This window comes from Muntiacus reevesi, chromosome 6, assembly GCF_963930625.1.
Source record: "Muntiacus reevesi chromosome 6, mMunRee1.1, whole genome shotgun sequence".
Lineage (NCBI taxonomy): Eukaryota > Metazoa > Chordata > Mammalia > Artiodactyla > Cervidae > Muntiacus > Muntiacus reevesi.
The window spans coordinates 82,004,116-82,027,396 of record NC_089254.1 but is presented as its reverse complement, the minus strand read 5'-3'; the positions used below and the strand labels follow the sequence as shown (position 1 = coordinate 82,027,396).

The window sequence follows — 23,281 nt, the reverse complement described above, 5'->3', positions numbered from 1 at the left end:
ACTGCAGGTATAAGGGCGTTTCTTCAAAATCCATAGGCGTAGGTCTTTTAAAAGTAGAATCAACCAGCCTCAGTGTACCTGTATTTCAGGTTGATTTTAGCGCTCACAATGAAGCTGTAGCTCAATTTCATTTTCTTTAGACATTTAGAGCAAACAACCTTTGAAAGATCAATCTAAAGAAGCGATCTTGATTTAAATTCCTGCCGATACAGTTACTGTATGTTTCTACCTTCTTTATTCACTGCATGATTTTACTTTTTTGTGGGTGTCCTCAGTGATACATGAGCAATCACCATAATATTGGAGGACAATCTGGCTGTTTGATGAATTAAGTCTGTACTAGGTTCTCAAGGACCTCTGTAACAAAGTGGCAATGACTAGGGTTGTTGTTGTTCAGTCACTAAGCTGTGTCTGACTCTTTGTGACCCATGAACTGCAGCGTGCCAGGCTTCCCTGTCCTTCACTCTCTCCCTGAGTTTGCTCAACCTCATGTCCATTGAGTCGGTGATGCCATCCAACCATCTAATCCTCTGTCGCCCCCTTCTCCTCTTGCCCTCAATCCTTCACAGCATCAGGGTCTTTTCCAGTGAGTCAGTTCTTCACATCAGGTAGCCAAAGCATTGGAGTTTCAGCTTCACCAACAGTCCTTCCAATGAATATTCAGAGTTGATTTCCTTTAGGATTGCCTGATTTGAACTCCTTGCAGTCCAAGGGACTCTCAAGAGTCTTCTCCAGCACCACAGTTCCAAAGCATCAATTTTTCGGTGTGCAGCCGTCTTTATGGTCCAACACTCACATCTGTACACAACTACTGGAAAAATCATAGCTTTGCCTATATGGATCTTTGTTGGCAAAGTGATGTCTCTGCTTTTTAATATTTTGTCTAGATTTCTTATAACTTTCCTTCCAAGGAGCAAGTGTCTTTTAATTTCATGGCTGCAGTCACTATCCACAGTGATTTTGGAGCCCAAGAAAATAAGATCTGCCAGTGTTTCCACTTTTTCTCCAACAATTTGCCATGAAGTGACAGGACAAGTGGACTTAGAGCAACATAAATTTATTGCTTCACAGCTCTAGAATCTGGAAGTCTGCTATCAAGGTGTTGACCAGGCTGTAGTCCCTCTGTAGGCACTATGGGAGAATTCTTCCTTGCTTCTTCAGGTTCCTGGTAGTTTCTGGGGTTCCTCGGCTTGCAGTACTAGAACTTCACCTCTGTTTCTGTCATGGCTTCTTCCCTTAGTGTGTCTTTTTTTTTTTTTTTTTTTAAATTTGTTTGGCTGTGCCAGGTCTTAGTTGTGGCATGTGAGATCTTTTTTAAGTTGTGGCATGTGGGATGTGGGATGCAGTTTTCTGACCAGGGATCACACCTGGGCCCCCTTGCATTGGAAGCCAGAGTCTTAGCCACTAGACCACTGGGAAAGTCTCCTGTGTCCTTTTCTTTTAAAGACATATTGCGATGGATTTAAGCCATCTGAATCAGGTATGATTTCGTTTTGATTCTTTCCTTCTTTTTATCTGTAAAGATTCTATTTCCAGATAAGGTCACATTTCAAGGTTCTGGGTGGACATAAATTTTGGGGCAGGAGGGTGCCATTCAATCCATTACAAATCCACTGAATTCCATTAGGTGCTAGGAATGCAGTTCCCTCCCTGACAAGAGAGACGGTATTTCTCTGTTGCGGGTTCAACAGCTGGCACAGCCAGGCATCTACCAGCCATGGAGCTTTCATGGCAGCCAAGAAGCTGAGTATGTAAGCAGGCCAGGTAACCTGTGTCCTAGAAAGAGGCAGGAAAGAAGCAGAAGTGGTTTCTAGCAGTGAAAGTTTTCTTGAACTGAATTCCTTCTTAAAATTCAACAGAGGTGCTCTAAGATGTGGGTATCGTCCCCCAGCTTTTGCTTTGTCGTTCTGAAACCGCTTTCTTTTCTGTTCTCTGTGGCAACTCATTCTCTGGTCTCCCTCGCACTGGACTTGTACCCAGTGAGTAAACTTTGCCTTAAGCCGCCTGCTCCTGGCCTCTCACTTCTACCCACTTCATTCTTTATCCTTGTTTTCTCCACTCTTCCTCATTTTGTTCCCACTTCATCGTTGGTCTAAATCTATTTCTTTCACAAAACTGCACAGATCCCTCAGACCCAGGTGGGTTTAGAGTGGGCAGTGGACACCAGAAGTTTCCAAAGACAGAGTACATGTCTTGGACTCCTAAGAGTTTATTCATTACTGTGGTGTTTGCCTTGACGCAACTTTGACACTGTGGGCATTTAGCCTCTTAGGGTAGGGATTGTGTTTATTTAAACTATGTTTACAAAGTAGCTAAGAAATATTTGGAGTTAACCCACATTTATGGGCTCAGGAAATAATCTCTGTATGGAGCAAATTCTTGTCTTTCACACTTTTGCCTTTGTTTTATTTTAGGTCATTCAATAATGATAAATGAGAATGATGCACAAGCCTGTGCCTGTCATGGGCAATGTCCACACTACACCATTCAATGAGAGCATCTTCCTTTGATGTTTTTTCTTCCTTTCAAATTCTATTGTTTGTTTCTGGGGAGCTGTACAGATGGCAATGATCATGAGAGTCAGGTCAATGTCAGGGATACATTCTCCACCTGACTTCCTGCTTCCTGATGTGACCTTGTCTATGCTGAGTTTATTTTTCCTAACTGCTGCTTCTTACACTGCAGAAAACAATATGTATATTCTTTTCTTCTTCCTGTCTCTATAGAGTGAGATGACTACAGTAAAGGATTGATTTCATCCTTTCTCTAACCCAAACCAGGACTAGAATGAGAAAACCTTGACCCTCCTACCTCCTCAACTTGGCCTTTTGTTTGTCTCCAGCTCAATTACACTGATGATGACTCCAGAAAAACTGCACTTGTATTTTATTTTTGCTTTAAATACTTCCTCCTTTCTCCAATCTTTTCTCAGTCCTTTAAGACATCTTCTCTTTTGACATTTTCATTCAAACAAGGCTGAGAGGAGGAACACTGGTTTTTCTTCCTTGATTTGAATATGTTTTAGTCACATTTGAATATATTAGATTCATTATTTGCCAGGGAGATATATTCCAAAATTTGCATTTCCCGGATTGCTTGTATTACCATAGCCTATAATTGTTACCCAATTTATAAAATGCAGAGATGTGGAACTGGAAATTTAGAGGTTCTGGTAGACTTATAGTAACAATTACTAAGCAGGTAATGATGAGCAGCGAACCTGTCCAGCGAGTTAAATCTTGAGGCATAACTCTTGAGGGATGTTGTAAACTCTTGGGGATTTTGTGAAACTAACAAATGTTGATCCTGGGCCTTGGAATTTTCTTAAAATTTTTTTTTCAGGAAGGCTCCTTAAATAATGGTAATGATAAAAGTAATGGTAATGGCAGAGGAGGTGAAATAAAAAGTAGTTTTCTCTGCTTCATTCATCTAAGGTGGGGGTAGATATAATCCCCCAGGACATCACTATCTCCACCCAGAACCTGTTTTCAGTAGTGATTTTTCTGTGGATGGTTCACATTATCTTACCTAGTCAGATTTTTAAATTCCTTGGTGGTAAAGGAGGTACATTTCCTTCCCAAGATAATTTGGGAGTTAGGCAACAATAGTAATTGTCACTTAGAAATTTTTCTTTTCTAAACTACTTCTTATTTTAAACAACATAAGATTTGGTACTTTTTAATTTTATAACAAGCTGAATAAGAAATTTATTTATAACAAGTTGAATATCTTATTAGGGTGAGTGATATAGGTGATACTGTGAAATTTACTGTTCATGTGAGAAATATAGAGTCTTGAGAGAGCAATAGATCACATGTCCACCTCTTTTCTTTTTATAGCAAAGTTCACATAAGATTGAGAATGGGTTCTGAATAGAAAGCAAGGAGTGCATGAAACAGGGTGAAATAGTAAACCCCAATAATAGTTCATGCATATTGAGAATGTCCGTCACTTAATCTTCTTGAGAACATTGTGATGTTTCCCAGTGTCCTAATGGGGAAATGACTTGCTAGAGAGTTGGTGAAGGAAGGATGAAGTCTAAGGCTGTCTCCTTAATGCTCACATACCTAACTACTACCCTCATGCCTCTCAGGAAGAACAGAAGCAAAGTAAGGAACAAGAAGGGAAGAAAATCAAAGAATGTGGAAAAAGAGAGGCAACTTGAGTGGCCTAGACCCAGCTTTCCAATTTCAAGAGTATTGACCTAACACCCTACATAGGTGGAAGGGTTCTCCTCTATTGAAGAAGTCTGAAGGATTAACTGCAGAAGTCCTGTGGAAACTTTTTAGGTGTATCCAAGCCTTATTTTTCTTGCATCTATTGTCTCTCAATTGTGAAGAAATTTCTGATACCTGTCACACTATTACAACAGTCACTGTGATGAAAAACCTTTGAATTCTCCCATTTTAAGGATGAGTAGTTCTCATGTGCATATTTTGCAAAATCCTTGAGCACTATAAACATCTGAGTGATGGTTTGGAATTTGAAGGAAGGATTTTTTTTTTGGCCAGGTTAATATTTCATTACCAGGTCAGAAGTGCACAGGATTTCAAAATAAAGCAAAGAGAGCGCTAATGGAGCATCACAGGCTTCAGAGTCACCACAATCCAGGAGTCTTTCCTGGCTGTGCCCATTCAGGGATGCAGTTTTGATAGTTTTCCTGCAAATGTTCCACCATTTGCAGGGTAATTCATGGTGAAGAATCATTCATTTCAACAAGCATGTCTTGAATATCTTTTGTGTTGAATATGGTCCTTTGAACCTTCTAGAACTCCTTTCTCCTCTGTACCTGCTCTGTCCCTGAAGGGTTGACCTTTATGGACTGTACCAGCCCTCTGGTTTTCCTTGTGTCCAATTTGTAGGAAGCACTAGCAGGAGGTGGGAGGGCAGGAGAAGGAAGTAGGGTTATTCATTCTATGGGCTGGGGTTCTGCAAACTATGACCCGGGGTCCAAATCTAGCCTTCAGTTAATTTTTACAAACAGCGTTTTATTGGCACATAGCCATGCTCATCCATTTAAGTATTGTCTGTGGCTGCTTTTAGTCTCCAAATGTCAGAGTTGGTGAATTGTGACAGAGATTTAATGGCCTGCAAAGCCTAAAATATTAATTTTCTGGTCCTTTACAGAAAAAAAAAGTTTATTGACCCTTGCCTTAGGTAACTCTATCTCTGGGCAGGGTTATTGATTCCTTAGGCATCTCCCTTCCTGTCAAAAGTCACCACTGTCTGGCGGCTTTCCCTATAGCTTCTGCAACAACCCAGCTAGAGCTCTTTCTGTGTTCTGGTAACTGTCTCTTCCTCTGGATCTATTAAGGCCTACAGGTGTCTCACCGTTTCTATTTCCGGGGAGCAAGTGGGCATTACCATCTTTTATTTGTTGCCCTCCTTTATCCCTGCATACACTCCCTTCATGTCTCCTAATTTACGCAATTGAAATGACAGAGAACTGCAGATAAATAAACAACAAGAGACTTTGGGAAAATAAATAATAATTGCCTGTTTCTTAGCTAGATGCTTGGAGAGCACTTTGGACATCATCTCATTTTATATCCCCGCAATAACCCCTGAAGTAGTCCCTATTATTTTCCTATTAATAAATAAGGAAACCTAGGTTTTTTTGAAAACTAAGTAGCATGTCCATGATTTATACTTCAAGGAGGAAAAGTAAGGAGTCTGATCCAGGCTCTTAATCCTTAGAAGATAACGAAGGACAGATTGTGGTTCACTATTCTTTTCAGGCTGGTGTTGCTGTCGAAATAAAGCTGAGAAGGCTGATTTTGGCCACACCTTGAAGGAACTCAAACACTGTATGAAGGACGGTGGGCAAAAGAGTCTGGGCATGACACATGAAACAGGCGTGTGTATCTCCTGGAGAAAAGGTTTGAGTTCATGACTATCACATCTGTTTAGTGATATGCACTTTCCGAAGTATTTCACAGCCTCATAACAAGTCTGTGAAGCCAGATGACAGTTCTTAGAACAGTTATAGAATTCGGCAAGCTGAGACTGAAAGATTAAGTATAGCATATCCACACCCAACGAGTATTAAGGATCCACGAATATGTGACAAAGTCCAGTGTTCTTTAGAAGCCCTGACTAGGGCTTCCCTGGGGGCTCAATGGTAAAGAATCTGCCTGCCAACGTAGGAGACATGGGTTTGATCCCTAGTCTGGGAATGTCAGGCGAGTGTATATTCCTCGGTTTTGTCTCATCACAACAAAGATTTGGCGTGACGGACATTAAATTCGGCTCTGCGTGTCACAGCTATTGGGTCTTGGACTGGCCGTGTTATAGATCTCAGGTCTCAAATGGACCGTGTTATACCTCTTAGAAAAATCAGTGTTGCAGCTCCATGTTACAGCTCTATTTTATTTAGATAATAACAGGTAAATTCATCCTCGATGCGTGAGGGCACACCGACCCAAAGACGCAAAGAGAAGAGCGCCCCAGTGCGCGGTGGGGGGGAAAGAGAGAGGGAGAACGCTTTGGCTACTCTTTTTATACATTCCCCGCCCCCCCCCCCCCCCCCCCCGGGCCTGCCCCATGTATATTGGGCCAGCCAGGAGTGCTGTTTATTCTACCTGAGGTCCTCACTCCGGTCCTCGGACCTTCCTTTGTTCTAATTTCGCTGGCTTTTCAGTTCCTTGCCTTTCAGCCACCGCCATTCTGGACTCCTTTTCCCTATTCTAAGTACCTAACTAACCACATGCCGCAGAGCAATTAAGCTGTGTACTACAGCTATTGAGCCTGTGCTCCAGAGTCTGGGAGCCACAACTACTGAGCCCTTGTGCCTTTACTGAAGTCTGAGAGCCCTAGGGCCCATGCTTGCAACAAGAGAAACTACTGCAGTGAGAAGCCCATGTACCTCAGTGACAGAGTAGGCCTCACTCTCCTTAACTAGAGAAAAGCCTGTGCAGCATCAAAGACCCAGCACAGACAAAAAAAGAAAAGAAGAGAAAGTCATGGATAATTGGCCCTGGAAGACAGGACAATATGCGTTTTGTGAAGACTAGCCGCAGCTCTAGAAGCTGAAAAACAAAGTCCATCTGTGGTCTTCCTAGGGTGTCAGTGGCCAGAGTGTAATATTTCCTTCTGTTTTGAAATTTTTCTCCAACACGTACTTTTCTCTTACCTGCCACAGCTGGGTTTAAACTCTCATGTCAACAATATTGAACCTAGAACATTTTTATAAACTTCACTCACATCTCCAATTACAAAGAAAATTAGAGCCCTCTCTAGAAGTTGAGTTTTCCCTCTGTATCTTTAGCTTTACATAGCCAAGATCATATTCCTAATCATTCCTCTAAAGCTTTTCCTTCTTGCTATGTTTCTCTGCACTGTTCTCAGTATCACCGGGTTCCTAATCACCACTTAGCCAAGCTTGAAACACCAAATTTGCTTCAGTTCTTCCTCTAACCTGTCATCCTTACCCATGGTGTTGACTCTGTCCTTTTAAAGTTTTTACTATCACCTTTACTCAAATCCCTTCTATACACTACCTAGACCATATTCCCTTAAGCATGCAACTCTGATCATCTCACTGATTTGAGCAAAAAACCTCTGGGCCTACACACTATTTATAAGAATAAAGTTCAATAGTGAAATTATTAAAGTCATTGATGAAAATTAATATTCACTGGATGTGGACACACAACACTTAATTTCTCACTCTCCGTTTGCTGGACTCTAAAACTGCTCTAAGAACGGTCATCAGGCTTCACAGTTTTGTTGTGAGGCTGTGAAAATGTTTTCAGAAGTGCATACTGCTAAACGAGTTTGAAACTTTATTTTTTGTTTTCCAGGAGATACACCCATCTGTTGAACGTGTAACGTTCGGACTATTTCCTTCACCGTCTCCGCCCGTCTCCTGCTGCGGACAGTTACAAACTTGGTCAATAACCGTCCTGGAAGGACGTGAGGTCCCCGGCTACGGACGTAGGTCAGAGATCTAAAAAGGCAGAAAGATCTTCGGGGTGGAGCCGGGGCATGGCATGACCTAGTACCTGGCAGCGCCGCCGATTGGCGGAGAAGAAGGTTGTTCCCTCAGGGCGGGCGCTGATTGGCTGCGGAGGAGGAGTCATGACGTCCTAAGTTGAGCAAACACCTCCTCCTCATCGCCTGCATCCCAATTTCGGCTGGGAATTTGGAGCCTCCCCTCCGGGTTCCGGAGCTCAAAGGCGGCGGGGACCGGACGAGGTGAGCGGGTGGTGGGGTGGGGTGGGTGCCAGGAGGAGCTGAGCTGATGGGCAGTGGGCTCAACCTGTGAGACGAGCCAGAGACCGCTGGCGGGGCTCTGCCTATCCGCCCGGAGGTGCGGGCGAGTGTCCTGCCTACTCCTCCCTGCGGCGCTGGGGACCCGGGAGCTCCGCGGAAGCCGGCCGTTGCCGGGACAAGAATGGGGAAGGGCGTGAAGAGCGTTCGGGCCTCTTCTCCAGGCCTCCCTCCAAGCATTTCCTTGCGGACGAGGGGTGAAAAGTCGGGGGCAGTGAGCGCAGCCCCGGAATTTCTGTATAGGCAGGAGAAGGGATGGCAATATGGATTTCTTTTTTGGCCAGGGCTGAGGTGGGGGGCGGTTGCTGGGGAGTAAAGAATTGGTATTGAAGTTGTAGAACAAAGCCTCTGTTAATTCTTGGACTGTGTGCTTATTTAGACAGGCGGCTGCGGGAGGGTGGCTGACAGATGGCGGCGGGCACCGCCCCTCCGGCCCAGCACGCTCGCACCCCCAAGCTTGCTTTCGGCGCAGTTACTGGTTGACCTTTTAAGCCCCTGGCCTGCTTAAACAAATTCGGATCACAGACTTATTCACACTGCCCGTGTGGACCTGACCTTTCTCTGAGATGGAGGCCGTCCCCCTCCATCCTCTGACAGGAAAAGTGCGGAAGTTGAATGTTTGGATCTCAGCGTCCCCTGAATTTCTGAGACCCCGCAGGCGCTGTGCGGGCCAGGGGGAGAGTTCACCCGCGGAGGGGCGCGGTTAGAAGCAGTTAAATACTCTGTTTAACTCAATGGGGCTAAATGCCCTGGCTACTTCTGGAAGAAATATGCTTTCCAGGTATTGATTTTAGGAGAGAGGAAGTGGGTTGTGGCGTGGAGAGAGGGAAACAATGTGTTTAGTAACTGGAACGAAGACGAGCATTTTTTGATGTTGCTATTAGGCTGTGAAAATGTAACTGATTAGGGCGACCTAGTTGTGCACAGGAGTAAACTGTCATCCACTTTGACTTATGGCTTTCATATACTCTATATTCGGAGAAGGAAATGGCAACCCACTCCAGTGTTCTTGCCAGGGAAATCCCAGGGACAGAGGGTCCTGGTGGGCTGCCCTCTGTGGGGTCGCACAGAATCGGACACGACTGAACAGCAGTAGCATAACTCTATATTAAACAAACAAACAAACAAACAAACAAACAAACAAAAACCAGCCATGACACTTGGTGTGGACGGCTTCTATATGTGTATGTGTGTTGTCAACTGCTCCCTCTCCCGCTCCCCCTTTTTTGCTATAAAGAGGAGTGAACCCATGGGCCACAGGACATTCTGGCTGTGTAACCTGGTGGCTTTTCTGCAAAATGAGCTAGGAGGACAAAGGTTTAAGTCACTGTCCCCAAATGACTTTCCCACTCTCCAGAAAATCCTATTTGTTATCAGCCTCGCTTGTTATTGGTGACAGCATCATCAGAACTCTGATTTATTTGTCGTTGAAAATTTATCCCATAACTAACCAGTCCTCTAAGCATTAGCAGGATTTTGGAAATGATCTTTGGTGGGTAACCAATCCCATTTGACACAGCTTTTCATTTTTTCCAAATATTCTTTTATTAATTTTCTCATAGAGATAACACTACAAACAGTGACAAGTTTCTGTGGTGAGGCCACAAAAATTTCTGTGGAATTCATGGAATCACAGAAATGCTGTATATCTGGAATGGAAAGTAACCAACAATGTTATTACCGTATTCATAGAATTAAGATACAGTCGATTATAAGATGCATCCTCCTTTCAAGGATGCTAAAATGTGAAGAAAAAAAAGTAATTTAAATTTGATAAAATATAGTGTTAAAATGATAACTTATTATCTTGAACCCTCATGCCTGAAGGGTAAAGGTAACGAGAAGGCTTACTGGGCTTTTTTTTTTTTTTTTTTCTAAAAAAGTAAGAAGAGGGAGGGATGAACATGGAGTCATTGTGAAGGCCTCCCGGCAGTGTGACCCAGAGGAAGGGAAAGTGATGTTCTACTGTCAGGGGTGATGAATGGCTGTGTTTACCTTTGAGGAGAGGGCAGCCTTGCAGCCTTTTGCTTAATATTTACTGAGTGTTTAATGACATGTAGGCAGTGCTCAGCACTTTATGCCTCTTAGTGCAAATAAACTTCTCAATAACCCTATGAGGTAGGTATAAATCCCATTTTGCAGGTGAAGTACAGACAGATTAAGTTACTCACCAAGGTCTTTGAGTAAGTGGGAAGCAGAGGAACCCAGGCCATTTATGGAGAGTAGTCAGAATTTTTTGTGAGGTATCCCCCTCCTATTTTTGGCTCGTGGTCACTGCAGTTAATGCAGGTAACTTAGGTGAATATCCTGTCTTTCTCTATAGTGCTTTGGGTATTTTGTTTCCCTGTTTGTGTACTTTGGCTGGATCTTCATGAGTCGGAGTGCCTATTTATGTTCTAAAATTTGAATGCCTTTGTAATCCACAGTGTCCAGTCACTACTATGCTTAATGTTGCTGTTGTTCAGCTGCTAAGTCGTGTCCGACTCTTTGCGACCCCATGGACTGTCTTTCACTGTCTCTGGGAGTTTGCTCAAATTCATGTCCACTGAATCAGTGATGCCATCTAACCATCTCATCCTCTATATACTATACTTAATAGAATCAGAATATTAAAGCTGAAAAGGATGTTATCTTTATATTCCAGCCTGAATTATGAAATTGAAGTCAAGGAAGGAGTCCCATATCTAGTTACATGTCTCAGCAACCAGATCTGGATTTTAATACCATTTTTATTTGTATTTCATAATATTCATTGGTCTATGAGATCTTGGCAAGAGATTAGCTCTTTTGTGAGCCTTGTTGGGCCAGTGGCAAATATGAATCCTTGTTCTTATTCATGAGTCTATTTTGTTTGCTTCACTGGTCTTTATGACATTCATTTAAATCTGCTTATTTATTTATTCATTCTGTCACCAAACATTTAAGTTCTCCTGTGGGGAAGTCACTGGAAATATAAAGATAAGGAAAACAAGTCATTTCTTCAAAGAATTTATAGAGTTTAACAAAGACACAAATTAAACAAATAAACATTGTGAATCCAATTCAGAACTAACTTTGCATTCCATCTCAGTGAAGCTACATTTGTGGGCTAGAGACCAGGAGACTGGTAGGTCGTATTATCTTTGGATGACTTTGAGTAGTTGATGGACTTGAGAACACATGATAATTTCAGATCAGTTAATTAACACTAACAGATACGCCTCCCCCTCCAAGTCTACTTGTTTTTACTTCTAGTTAACTATTTTGTAACCTGACTTCCCTGGTGGCTGAGATGGTAAGAGCATCTGCCTACAACGTGGGAGACCCGGGTTCAATCCCTGGGTTGGGAAGATCCCCCTGGAGAAGGAAATGGCAACCTACTCCAGTACTCTTGCCTGGAAAATCCCATGGATGGATGGAAGAGCCTGGTAGGCTATAGTCCATGGGGTCCCAAAGAGTTGGACACAACTGAGAGACTTCACTTTCACTTTCATTTTGTAACCAGTTTAACATTAAAAGAATATAGCTATGCAACAGGAAATAGAAGTATGGAGGACAGTGTTGTTCAAGCCTCATGTTCATGCCTCATTCTAGCAAGCCTTGGGGTTGGGAGGTACTTGGAGGAGTTCTAGGCTATCAGTAGGTGTTCTGTTCATTTGGAACTCTTATGAACCTCTTCAGGGTCATTATGGTCTGGATGCCAAATATGTAGTGTGGGCGAAGATCCATGGTCATGCAGTTGCTTGCCTTTATTGTATCAGGGCTTCCTGGGTAACTATGGCTTTTATTTATTTATTTTTAGTTTTAAAAACATATTTATATATTTGGCTGTGCCAGGTCTTAGTTGCAGCACACAGGATCTTCCATCTTCTTTGCAGTATGTGGGATCTTTAGTTGTGGCATGTGGGGTCTAGTTCCCTGACCAGGGATTAGACCTGGGCCCCCTGCCTTGGGAGCTTGGAGTGTTAGCCAATGAACCACAAGGGAAGTCCCATTGTGGCTTTTTAAATACACTTGAATATTTTGAATAAACTGGAAGTGAGGGTATAAATCATTTGCATTTCTCATCCTTTATTTATTTTAGTCAATTGAAGGCTACTCCATCCTTAGTCACTCTAAATTTAACCAAAATGTATGCCTGATTGTATGCAAACAGCTTGACATTGAGAAATCTCCCCCTGTGATTTGGTGGTTTTAATGTGAGTTACTGGATTGTATTCTAGTGGAATTATTTCAAAGATCTAAAATATATGGACAAAGAGCACATTTCTGATTTGGGGGCTAGAGATAGATGATATGGCCTTAAATTTTCTTTAATGAAGAATGTGTAATCCTTTTTACATGTCCCAGTGAAAGCAACAGAAATTAGAAGGGGCCAAGCCTAACTCTGTTTTGTATTTTATTGTTGAGTTGCTCAGTCTTGTCCGACTCTTTGCAACCCCATGGACTGCAGCATACCCAGCTTCCCTGTCCTTCACTATCTCCCAGAGTCTGCTCAAACTCATGTCCATAGAGTCAGTGATGCCATCCAACCATCTCATCCCCTATTGTCCCCTTCTCCTCCTGCCTTCAATCTTTCCCAGCATCAGGGTCTTTTCTAAAGAGTCATAATAACCTCAGTTCAGTTCAGTTGCTCAGTTATGTCCAACTCTGTACATACTCTATCTTGGAGCAATTCAGAAATTCTCACTGTTACATATTTCTTGATGACCTGAGAATGAAATGAATGGTGGTCCCAGAAAGTTCTATACTTGAGACCAAGATTCAAGGCTCAAGCAGATACTGATATAATCAGATTCTCTATAATCATCTCCTTACTAAGCATCCAGAAACTTAAAATTTACCTTGACTGGGACTCAGGATGGAATTTTGGTGGCATGTAGGAAAGGGGTTGATGGAGGCACCCCATGCTGTGGGAGAACTGGTCATATAGTTGGTACCATATGGATCTGATTTCTTTCTGAGTTGAACTGGCAGTAGTAACATGTGTCGGATTTAAGAGGCATGGATTTGCAGGCTTTGGCGAAGAAGAATCCCTAGCTTTAACTGTTAACCTAGGGATTCTTCTCTGGCTTAAAAGCAACCACGCTAGTTGGATTTCACTTCAGTTGCTTCATCTGTAAAATGATGAGAATAATAGTACCTGCTTAATTAGATTGCCACAAGGAGGAAATGAAATACTGTCTATAAAGTGCTCAGCATAGTGCTTGACACATAATGTTAAATCCGTGATAACTATTGTCCTATTTCTTTAAAAACAAAGTGTTGGGAATTGGGATTCAAGAATTCCCTGCAAAAAGTGAAAGTGAAAGTAGTTTCTTAAATAAAACAGAGAAGGTCAGCCTCTGCTACTTTCGTTTCCTCTTCCCCAGGAAAGTCCGCCTCTGCAAACACGTGTGTATGTATTACGTGAGTGTATGTGTCTGTGTCTCCTCCCACACCACTCCCCCGACTCCAAACAAAGGGAAGAGGAGAAGGCAGAAGAGTGTTTCTGAGAAAGGGGAAGTTGTGGTTATAAATCAAACTTGGGCTGAGGAGGGAGACTGAATTACTTGGATAGGTTTCCGAATCTCTGTGCCAAGAACTGCTACTAAGTATAGAAGATTAGGGTCACTTGTTCACCCATGGTATGGGAGATAGAACCCCTGCTGGGACGATGGGACCGTTCGTGGGCTTGTCAGTATGTTGAGAAGAATCACTTGTCTTTGGAACTGATTTCATTCCTAAACATGTGGGTGCAAGTTCTATGAGATGTTGCAGATTGTCCTTTGGCTGGAGGGAGAATAAATGTTATGGGCTTGGACTTAACATAATCTGTTTAAAAACAAAACTATATATATAAACCAAAGCCTTAGATAGGGTAGGTAACAGTCTTACTGAAATGTACTTACTGAAATGTATTTGTAAGAACTAGCCTTACTGAAATGTATTTGGCCTGAGTAAAAGTTAGCCTGAACTCCTCATGATCAGACTGTTTACTTGCTGTGTGCTGTGTTTTCTCTCCCTGCCCTTCTTCTAAAGCCTTCTTAGCTGGACTCCTTGCTGTTTGCTTTATTCTTTTACTCTGTGTTGTGAGTTATCCTACAAATTTTCTATCTAGGGTGATAAGTAGTTCGCCTCTAGGAAATGTACTTGTATGTTCCATTGTTTCAACAAAGCTTCCCTCTCTCTAAAGTGGGTCTGATTTAGAGATTGCAGTCTGATGTAACAGAAATGTGTTCCATAAGAATTTTTCTATATGCTAGGGAATTTCTAGAAGATGTAAGATCATTTAGTATCTATATTTTGATGCCAACCTTAAACATAGAAAAGCAAGGTTTAGCATCCAAATGGTCTGAAATAACCTCTGACTACTAAGTTTCTGTTCCCATTTGAAAACTGTTTAGTATTTATGCTTTAAAATTTTTTGTACAATTTACTCTGTGCTGATACACAGTAAGCCTCTTGTAAATATCTCTTATTTGAACAAACGAATAGAGCTATATAATCTGGGACAGCAGTTAGAGAACTGATTAAGACAGGTCTGGGTTTAATGTAATAGCAGGGAGGGGTGGTAGGGTAGAGGACAGGTTGGAAAGACAAAAAGCAACAACAGGGTCAGCGAAGTGAGGCTGAGGGGTGTCGGGTGGGGCAGGGGTTTAGGGGTATGCTTTCCAGCTTCTAACAGCTGTGGTGAAAAACATGTTTGTTTTGTTTTCTTAAGTTTCCAGTCTGCCAGAACCAATGCTTTTATAAAATTCAGTACCAATGAATTACTAGAAAAAATGACCCTGTCATATAAAGATTTCTAAGTGCCTACTTTCTATTTCTGTACACATATAATCCTGGACCAGTAAAAAGCAGTTCAGTGACCGACAACAGGCCGTAAAACACACTGAGTCGAACTAGTTTAGGAAATGATCAGAGATTAAACTGGAAAGAGGTTGAAGCTAGATTATCAAGGATCTTGTACATTATGAAAGGATTCTAAAATTTTCATCATTAAAGTTGGTATAAATGTATTTTATTATAGATTTACTTGCTTAAAACCTTTGTGCTGAATGTATGGTTTGATAAAACATATATTTTAAAAAGATGATTTTGACATAGCGAATATTGATTAGCGTCCTGTCAGCGCTTGGAATTTTTTGTTTTTGAATTTTGGATTTACCTTTGTTTGTGAAAGTTCAGTTTTGGTTGGGTAAAGGAACACTGTAATTCATCCAGGTTTCCCCTCTCCCTTCTGCACCTTGAATCTGTCACCACCCGGGTTGGTTGGATTTTACAGCAGATTTCTCAGGAGACCAGAGCTGACCTGTGAGCCCCCCTGCCTTTCATCGTCCTGCTCTCACAGTGTCTTTACAGTCACCAGGTTTCAAGATGCTGCGGGTGTCCAGAACCAAACTGGGCAGGCTGAGCCCCGGCCTCTCCAGGGGGCTTCACCACAAGGCGGTGATGGCCTTGAGGCGGGAGGATGTGAATGCCTGGGAAAGGCGGGCTCCTCTGGCTCCCCGGCACGTCAAAGGGATCACCAACCTGGGATACAAGGTCTTAATACAGCCTTCCAATCGGCGAGCCATTCACGATAAGGTAATGTTTCCAATTTGTAAAGATACGTGAAAGTGAAGTGACTCTATGTATGAAAATTACAGAGCATCCGAGAGAACATAGCATGTTAGCTGGGCTGTGCTGTGCTTATTCGCTCAGTTGTGTCCACCTCTGCGACCCATCAGGCTCCTCTGCCCGTTCTCCAGGCAAGAATACTGGAGTGGGTTGCCGTGCCCTCCTCCAGGGGATCTTCCCAACGCAGGGGTCAAACCCAGGTCTCCCATATTGCAGGCGGAGTCTTTATCCTCTGAGCCACTAGGGAAGCTCAAAACGATTGCTAGTGTCACTTAAGGACCGCACAACAGTATTTCTTTACTTCGGTTGTAGTGAGATTATATAGTTAGGAGACTTCTAGTCTCCTACTTTCTTGAGCCCAGAATTTAGCCAATAAGTATTGTTTTCACCTCATTCCATGCTTTCTCCAGTTTAGGGATGACATCCTTCCCATCATTCTTTCATGTGCGACCCTGGTTCTAGGATGTCTCCAGGAAATGCTTCACTATGTAGAGTTTGTTCATGAGTCCTAACCTTGCCAGTCACCTCACATTCATCATTCTCTTCATTCTTCACCATAATCTTATGACACAGATTTAACTTTTATTTTGATTTTAGAGACATGCACATGGTTTTTCTTCTGTGAGCCATTTGAAAATACGCTGCAGACAAAGACACTTTATCTCTATAGGAATAAACTGTCTTCCTACATAGCCATAACTGTTGTTTCATTTTCACACCTAAGAAATTAATAATTCCACAAGATCATCACACATACCTGTTTCAAATTCCCCATTGTCCCAAATGTTTTTTATGATTTTTATTTTAAGCAAGATTTAAATAATGTTCATTGAATTTATTATTATGTATCTTTAGTTTTTTAAATCTAGAATAGTACTAGGTTTATTATTAACTCGGTTTATTGTGGTGATCCTTTTGCAGTGTATACACCTGAAACTAATCTTGGTATACACCTGAAACTAATATAATGTTTACACCTGAAACTAATTTTGGTATATACCCGAAACAAATATAATATTCAGTTCAGTTCAGTTCAGTTCAGTCATATCCGACTCTTTGTGACCCCATGGACTGCAGCACGCAAGGCTTCCCTGTCCATCACCAACTCACATTCATGTCCATTGAGTCAGTGATGCCATCCAACCATCTCATCCTCTGTCCTCAGTAAGAGGATACTGAATGGAGTTTTATATTTCTTAGAGGAATTTTTTTTTTTTTTTGCCTTTAGAATGCATCTCATAAAGAATATTCAGAGTGCTGTGTTCAAAACATATCTGAACTAGTTTTTCTATGTGATTACGTGTCAATGTGTTATCCAGTTGGATTTATTTGTTTTTGTTTCTATTAAATTTTAACATTTGCTTTTAAATTCTTTTTGATTTAGTTTTATTTTTTAAATAAGTTAAATATTTATAAGCTTTAAAGATTTTGTTTGCTGTTTTTCAGTCCTTAAATTGTGTCTGACTCTTTGTGAGCCCATGGACTGTAGCCCTCTAGCTCCTCTGTCTATGGGATTTCCCAGGCAAGAATACTAGATTGGGTTGCCATTTCCTCCTCCAGGGGATCTTCCCCACCCAGGGACTGAACTCACATCTCCTGCATTGCAGGTGAATTCTTTAGTGCTGAGTCACCTAGTGAAAATGAAAGTCGCTCAGTTGTGTCCGACTCTTTGCGACCCCATGGGCTATACAGTCCATGGAATCCTCTAGGCCAGAGTACTGGAGTGGGTAGCCTTTCCCTTCTCCAGGGGATCTTCCCAACCCAGGTATCGAATCTAGGTCTTCCACATTGCAGGGGGGTTCTTTACCAGCTGAGCCACAAGGGAAGCCCCTTTGAAGATTAAAACCTTATAAAAAGATCCAACACAGAGAAGTCTTGCTCTTATCTTAATCCCCTACATCCCATTCCTATCTACCTTGTAGATTACTGTTTTCATTAGTTTCTGATCTATCATTCCTGTTTCTTCTTACAAAAATGTGTGTATGTGTTTTCTTACTTTCCTTTCAGTCTTATACAGAACCTCGCATACTGTATATACTCTTTCACACCTTGCTTTGTTCTTTGGCATATCCCCTGATGCTGGGAAAGATTGAAGGCAGAAGGAGAAGGGAACAACAGAGGATGAGGTGGTTTGATGGCATCACTGACTCAATGGATGGAGTTTGAGCAAACTCTGGGAGATGGTGATGGACAGCGAAACCTGGTGTGCTGCAGTCCATGGGCTCACAAAGAATTAGACATGACTGAGTGACTGAACTGAACTGAACTGAAGGCATATCCTGTAAATATGTCCATCTCAGTTCATAGAAATCAGCTTCATTCTGTTTAATGTCTAAGTAGTAACTACTCTGTTATTATTGCTCTCTGATTTATCATGATATATTTAACCAGTCTACTATAAATGGGCAGATTGTTTTCAGAGAAACCAGACATGAACATGTTTATTACTTTTACTGTCTCTCCTCTAGATTTATACTTTCCTTTCAAGTAGATTCCTAACTAGATTTATCTTCATTTTATTTAACTACCACCTCTGATGCTTTAAAAATTCTGCCTGGATCACGCTACCCTTTTACTTAAAAATCTGAAATAATTCTTTGTTGCCTCTATGTACTAGTTATGAAATCTCAGTTTAATGTGTAAGACTCGGGTTTCCCATTGATAAAATGGGGATAATAATAGCATCTACCTCATGGGAGTTTTAGGAATTAAATAACTCACCCAAAGAGCTTAGCAAAGCATATAGTAATTTATTAATAAATATCAATGATTATAATTTTTATTCAATAAAACTCATATTCACCATGATAATATTCACTCTACTTTTTTAAACTGATTCACTTATTATGCCCTAAACATCTCCTTACTTTCCCATCTCCATATTTGTATGTGTTTCTTCAATGCCTCTTACTGGTTTTACCACCTTGTATTTCCTCTCTCTGTTCCTCCAAATCCTACTCAGCCTTTTAGATTAATTTAAATTTCTATATTTCCATGATCATCTCTCCTGGGAGTTATCTCAATATCTGTTAAATTAATGTATCATTTAGATTATTAACAACCTTACTAATTATCATTAAATAATGATTATTCATATTAAGTAAGAATAATCATACTATTCTTTTGAATTCAACCTAATACATTGTGCCTCTGATTCTTTCTACAATATTTTGTGAGCCCCTTTACAGGAGGAACCTTGTCTGTCTTTCTTTGGGTTTTGTCTCATCTCTATTACAATCGACTGTACAGAGTAGGACAATAGTAAATACGAATTGAACCCCACTTCCCAAAAAAAGAAAGAGAAGAAAATGTTGCAGATTTATGTCTTTCTTTTAAAAATATACTCAAGTAATAAATTACCAGGCTTCCCTGGTGGCTCAGTGATAAAGAATCCACCTGCCAATGCAGGAGACATGGGTTTAATCCCTGGATCAAGAGGATCCCCTGGAGAAGAAAATGGCAACCCACTCCAGTATGCTTGCCTAGGAAATTCCGCAGACAGAAGAGCCTGCCAGACTCCTGTCTGTGGGATTGCAAAGAGTCAGACAGAACTTAGCAACTAAACAATAACAACAATAAATTACTATTTAGCATTTCATGTTTCACAGCATTGTTGAAAAAACTATATTTTACAAGTATATTTAAATCACGTGTTCTAGTGTGCTCGTGGCTATTAACTGTTCTCAAGTAAAATTATGTGCTGAATTTCCTGAATTTTGTTTTTGCTGCAAAAGTCAAACATGTTAAATTCATCTTTAGTCAGCAAGTAAGAATTTTAGAAGTAGTTTTTCCATTATTTGTTCCTTATGTTTTATTCTTGCAAAAGTTTGTGTCTTTAACTGCTAAATTTATTTATAAAGAAAATATGAATACAATAAATCAGGGGACTAACTTTCAATCAAAATCGCATTCCTAGGAATATGTCAAAGCTGGTGGCATTCTCCAGGAGGATATTTCTGAAGCTTGTCTAATTTTGGGAGTTAAAAGACCACCAGAGGAAAAATTAATGCCCAAGAAGACTTATGCATTCTTCTCCCACACAATAAAGGCTCAGGAGGCCAATATGGGTTTGCTGGATGAGATCCTAAAACAGGTATTTAATGGCCAATATTCATAAATGTTAACCCCGAAACTTTATTTTTTTTTTTTGCTTTTAACTGTCAAGCAGAGTTTTAGTTTTCTTTTAGCATCTAGGAAATGCATCATGTTATTCACCTTAACAGGAAAGATGATCTGTAAGATATTGCTTGTATAGTTCAGCTGCCGTTAGGGCTCCTCTGCGGGGCAGGTTCATAACAAGAAGAATCAAACATATTTCATTCCTTTTGTATTCTAAAATGGAAAGAATGATAGAAACATTTGTCCCAAATGATGATTAATTTATAAGGTTAGTTGGTCAAATATTAGCGAGTAGAATTTTAGAGCTGAAAAGAACCTTAGGGATCATACAACCCACCACCCTAATTTTTCAGATGGAGCCCAGAGAGGTGAAGCAAATTGACTGAGGTTGCTCTGTAGTACCAGAACTGGACTGGAGACTATTTTTACATTTATTTTTACATATTCATAAGGGAAAAAACTTTTTTTGAGATTATTAATACTGTGAAAAAACTAGCATCTATTTAAATTACAGAGTATTCACTCAGCAAGTATTTACCAATTGCCTACACCGTGTCTGACACTGATTACTGCAATGACCAGAGCTTATATTTGAGTGGAAGGAGACAGATGATAAATAAATGATACCTCATACATTGCTTGGTGATATATGTAATGGAGGTAAATATGATACAGTAGGAAAAAAGGAGTGCTGGGCACTGGGGGAGTTGACAATGCTAGTTTAAATAGGATGGCTGGAGAGAGCCTCATCGCTAAGTTGGAACTGAGCAAACCTTTGGAGATGAAGGATCAAGCCATATCCATCTGGGCAGTTTGCTAAGCTAAGAGAATAGTAATACAAAGCCCTGACAGTCTTTTTGAGTGGAGGATTAGAGAAAATCATATTCTAAGATGCTTTTTCTGCCTACTGTGTGAATAATAGTTGGAAGTGAGAGGAGGAGAACAAAATTAATAAGACTGTTAGTCTGGACTAGTCCAGATGCTAGGCTGCCAATGATGGTGGTTGCATGAAGCTGGCAGAGTAGAGGATGTGACACATGGACCAGTCCTGCGTATATTTTAGAGGTCTGAGCCCACAGGAGTCACTGATGAAGTGAGTGTGGACTATGAGAGAAAGAGAGGAGTCAGAGCTAACTCTAAGATTTTGGTTTCAGTAACTTAAAGGAGTTGCCTTAGATTGAGATGATGCCACTGCCAGAGGAATGGGCTTGTATGGAAGGATCGAGAGTTGGGTTTAGGACCTGTTGAGTTGAATTTGTCCATTAGACATTGAAGGGGAGAAGCTGAGTGGGCCACTGAATGTGAATCTGTAGTTCAGGAAGCCATCTCCTCCTGATACACAGTTGTTAGAGACTAGAAGTTACATAAAGGCATCTGGTCCCATCACCTAATGGGAAATAGAGGGGGAAACAGTGTCAGGCTTTATTTTATTGGGTTCCAAAATCACTACGGATGGTGACTGCAGCCATGAATTTAAAAGACGCTTACTTCGTGGAAGGAAAGTTATGACCAACTTAGACAGCATATTGAAAAGCAGAGACATTACTTTGCCAACAAAGGTCCGTCTGGTCAAGGCTATGGTTTTTCCAGTGGTCATGTAAGGATGTGAGAGTTGGACTGTGAAGAAAGCTGAGTGCTGAAGAATTGATGCTTTTGAACTCTGGTGTTGGAGAAGACTCTTAAGAGTCCCTTGGACAGCAAGGAGATCCAACCAGTCCATCCTAAAGGAGATCAGTCCTGGACGGACTGATGCTGAAGCTGAAACTCCAATACTTTAGCCACCTCATGCGAAGAGTTGACTCATTGGAAAAGACCCTGATGTTGGGAGGGATTGGGGGCAGGAGGAGAAGGGGACGACAGAGGATGAGATGGCTGGATGGCATCACTGACTCGATGGGCATGAGTTTGAGTAAACTCCGGGAGTTTGTGATGGACAGGGAGGCCTGGCGTGCTGCGATTCATGGGGTCGCAAAGAGTCGGACACGACTAAGCGACTGAACTGACTGAGCTGAAAGCCGTGAGATTAGAAGAGGGTAAGGAGTAAGTGTGGATGGAGAAGTCCAAGGTCTAAGCCCTGGAGTAAAGATATTAGACTGTTAGAAACTAGACTAGCATTTGATAGTAGGCAGAGGACAGGAGAATTTCATGAACAGTAAAAGCAGTAGAGAAAAATGTATTTTATATAGGCATCCAGAATACGTTCTTAACTATTTTCAAATTCACTAAACAGAGACTACAGTTAATTTGAAGTGTTTCAAAAGAACAAATTAAAAACTAATTAATGAAAATAATAAGAAGAATGTTTCACCTTAAGCAGATAAACTCCTCAAAAAGTATTTCAGAAACTTTTTGTTGTTGTATGAACTTTTGTTCATTTCCAGAAAATTAATAAAAACAGACCCAGCAGGGCTGCTTTGGGGCAACATTTTTGTAACAAATTACTTGGATGAATATTAAATATTCTTGAATACATGGACATGGTAAAAATTATATTATCTTTGAGAAATAAATAGATTGTTTAAGACATTCTATAATTACAATGTGTTAGTAGCTTTTAAGCATTAATTAATAGGAGATTTCCAAGAGAAAGGGAAGATTCTCAAGGAAAGGGGAAGGATATGATTTTAATGAAAATGAGGACGTGAAAGACAAGCAGCTTGTGTTATTTTTAAAATAAAGTTTACTTGTGAAAGCCTGGAGAGAGAAAACAGAGAGAAAGAGAAAGAGATACCAAGAGAGTCAGAAAGAGAAGAAGAGGAAGAGAGAGAATGAGATTTGTGTGTATGGACTTGAGAGGGGGTTTTGTTGTCATTTTTAAGGTAGAAGGGAGACTTGGGCATATTTAGAATGGCTGAGGGGAAGGAACACAGTACAGACAGACAATGCAAGAATGAGAATAAGTTCAAGAGTGGTCTTGGAAGATACAGAAAAAGTTGGGATGTAGCTCACAGGGATTAGTATCAGGAAGGACTTGTTTTTGACACTAGAGGGAAGGATGTGAGGATGAGTGGGGCATTATGTGGAAATATTGGTTGATGGTGCTGGGCTAAAAGTTGAAAGGTATCACGCCTTTGTTATTTTATTGTCTGCCATCAAGGGGCATTAACATCCTGCTAGCAGCATTCTTTCATTACTGATCACAAACCTATCCTTGGTTTGTGACCCAGCATTTTCTAAATATTTCATGGTGCATCTCATGGTAACTTCGGTTAGCAAGTCAAGATATATTTTATAAGAGGGGAAAAATGTGAAATATTCACTTGCTCATATTGTGTTCTACCCGTTGAAATTAAACTGGATGATTTAGAAA

At 41.0% G+C, this 23,281-nt stretch overlaps 1 protein-coding gene across 1 annotated transcript in view; it reads left to right on the top strand.

Annotated features, from left to right (window-relative positions):
• The first annotated feature begins 8,103 nt into the window (after positions 1–8,103).
• AASS (aminoadipate-semialdehyde synthase) overlaps positions 8,104–23,281 on the top strand; it is a 76,183-nt gene continuing 61,005 nt past the window's right edge. Inside the window, exons 1-3 of the mRNA XM_065938704.1 lie at positions 8,104–8,196; positions 15,595–15,819; positions 19,769–19,945. Of these exons, the coding sequence (XP_065794776.1) occupies positions 15,610–15,819; positions 19,769–19,945 (387 nt within the window). The 5' untranslated portion in view covers positions 8,104–8,196; positions 15,595–15,609. The remainder of the gene's footprint in view (positions 8,197–15,594; positions 15,820–19,768; positions 19,946–23,281) is intronic.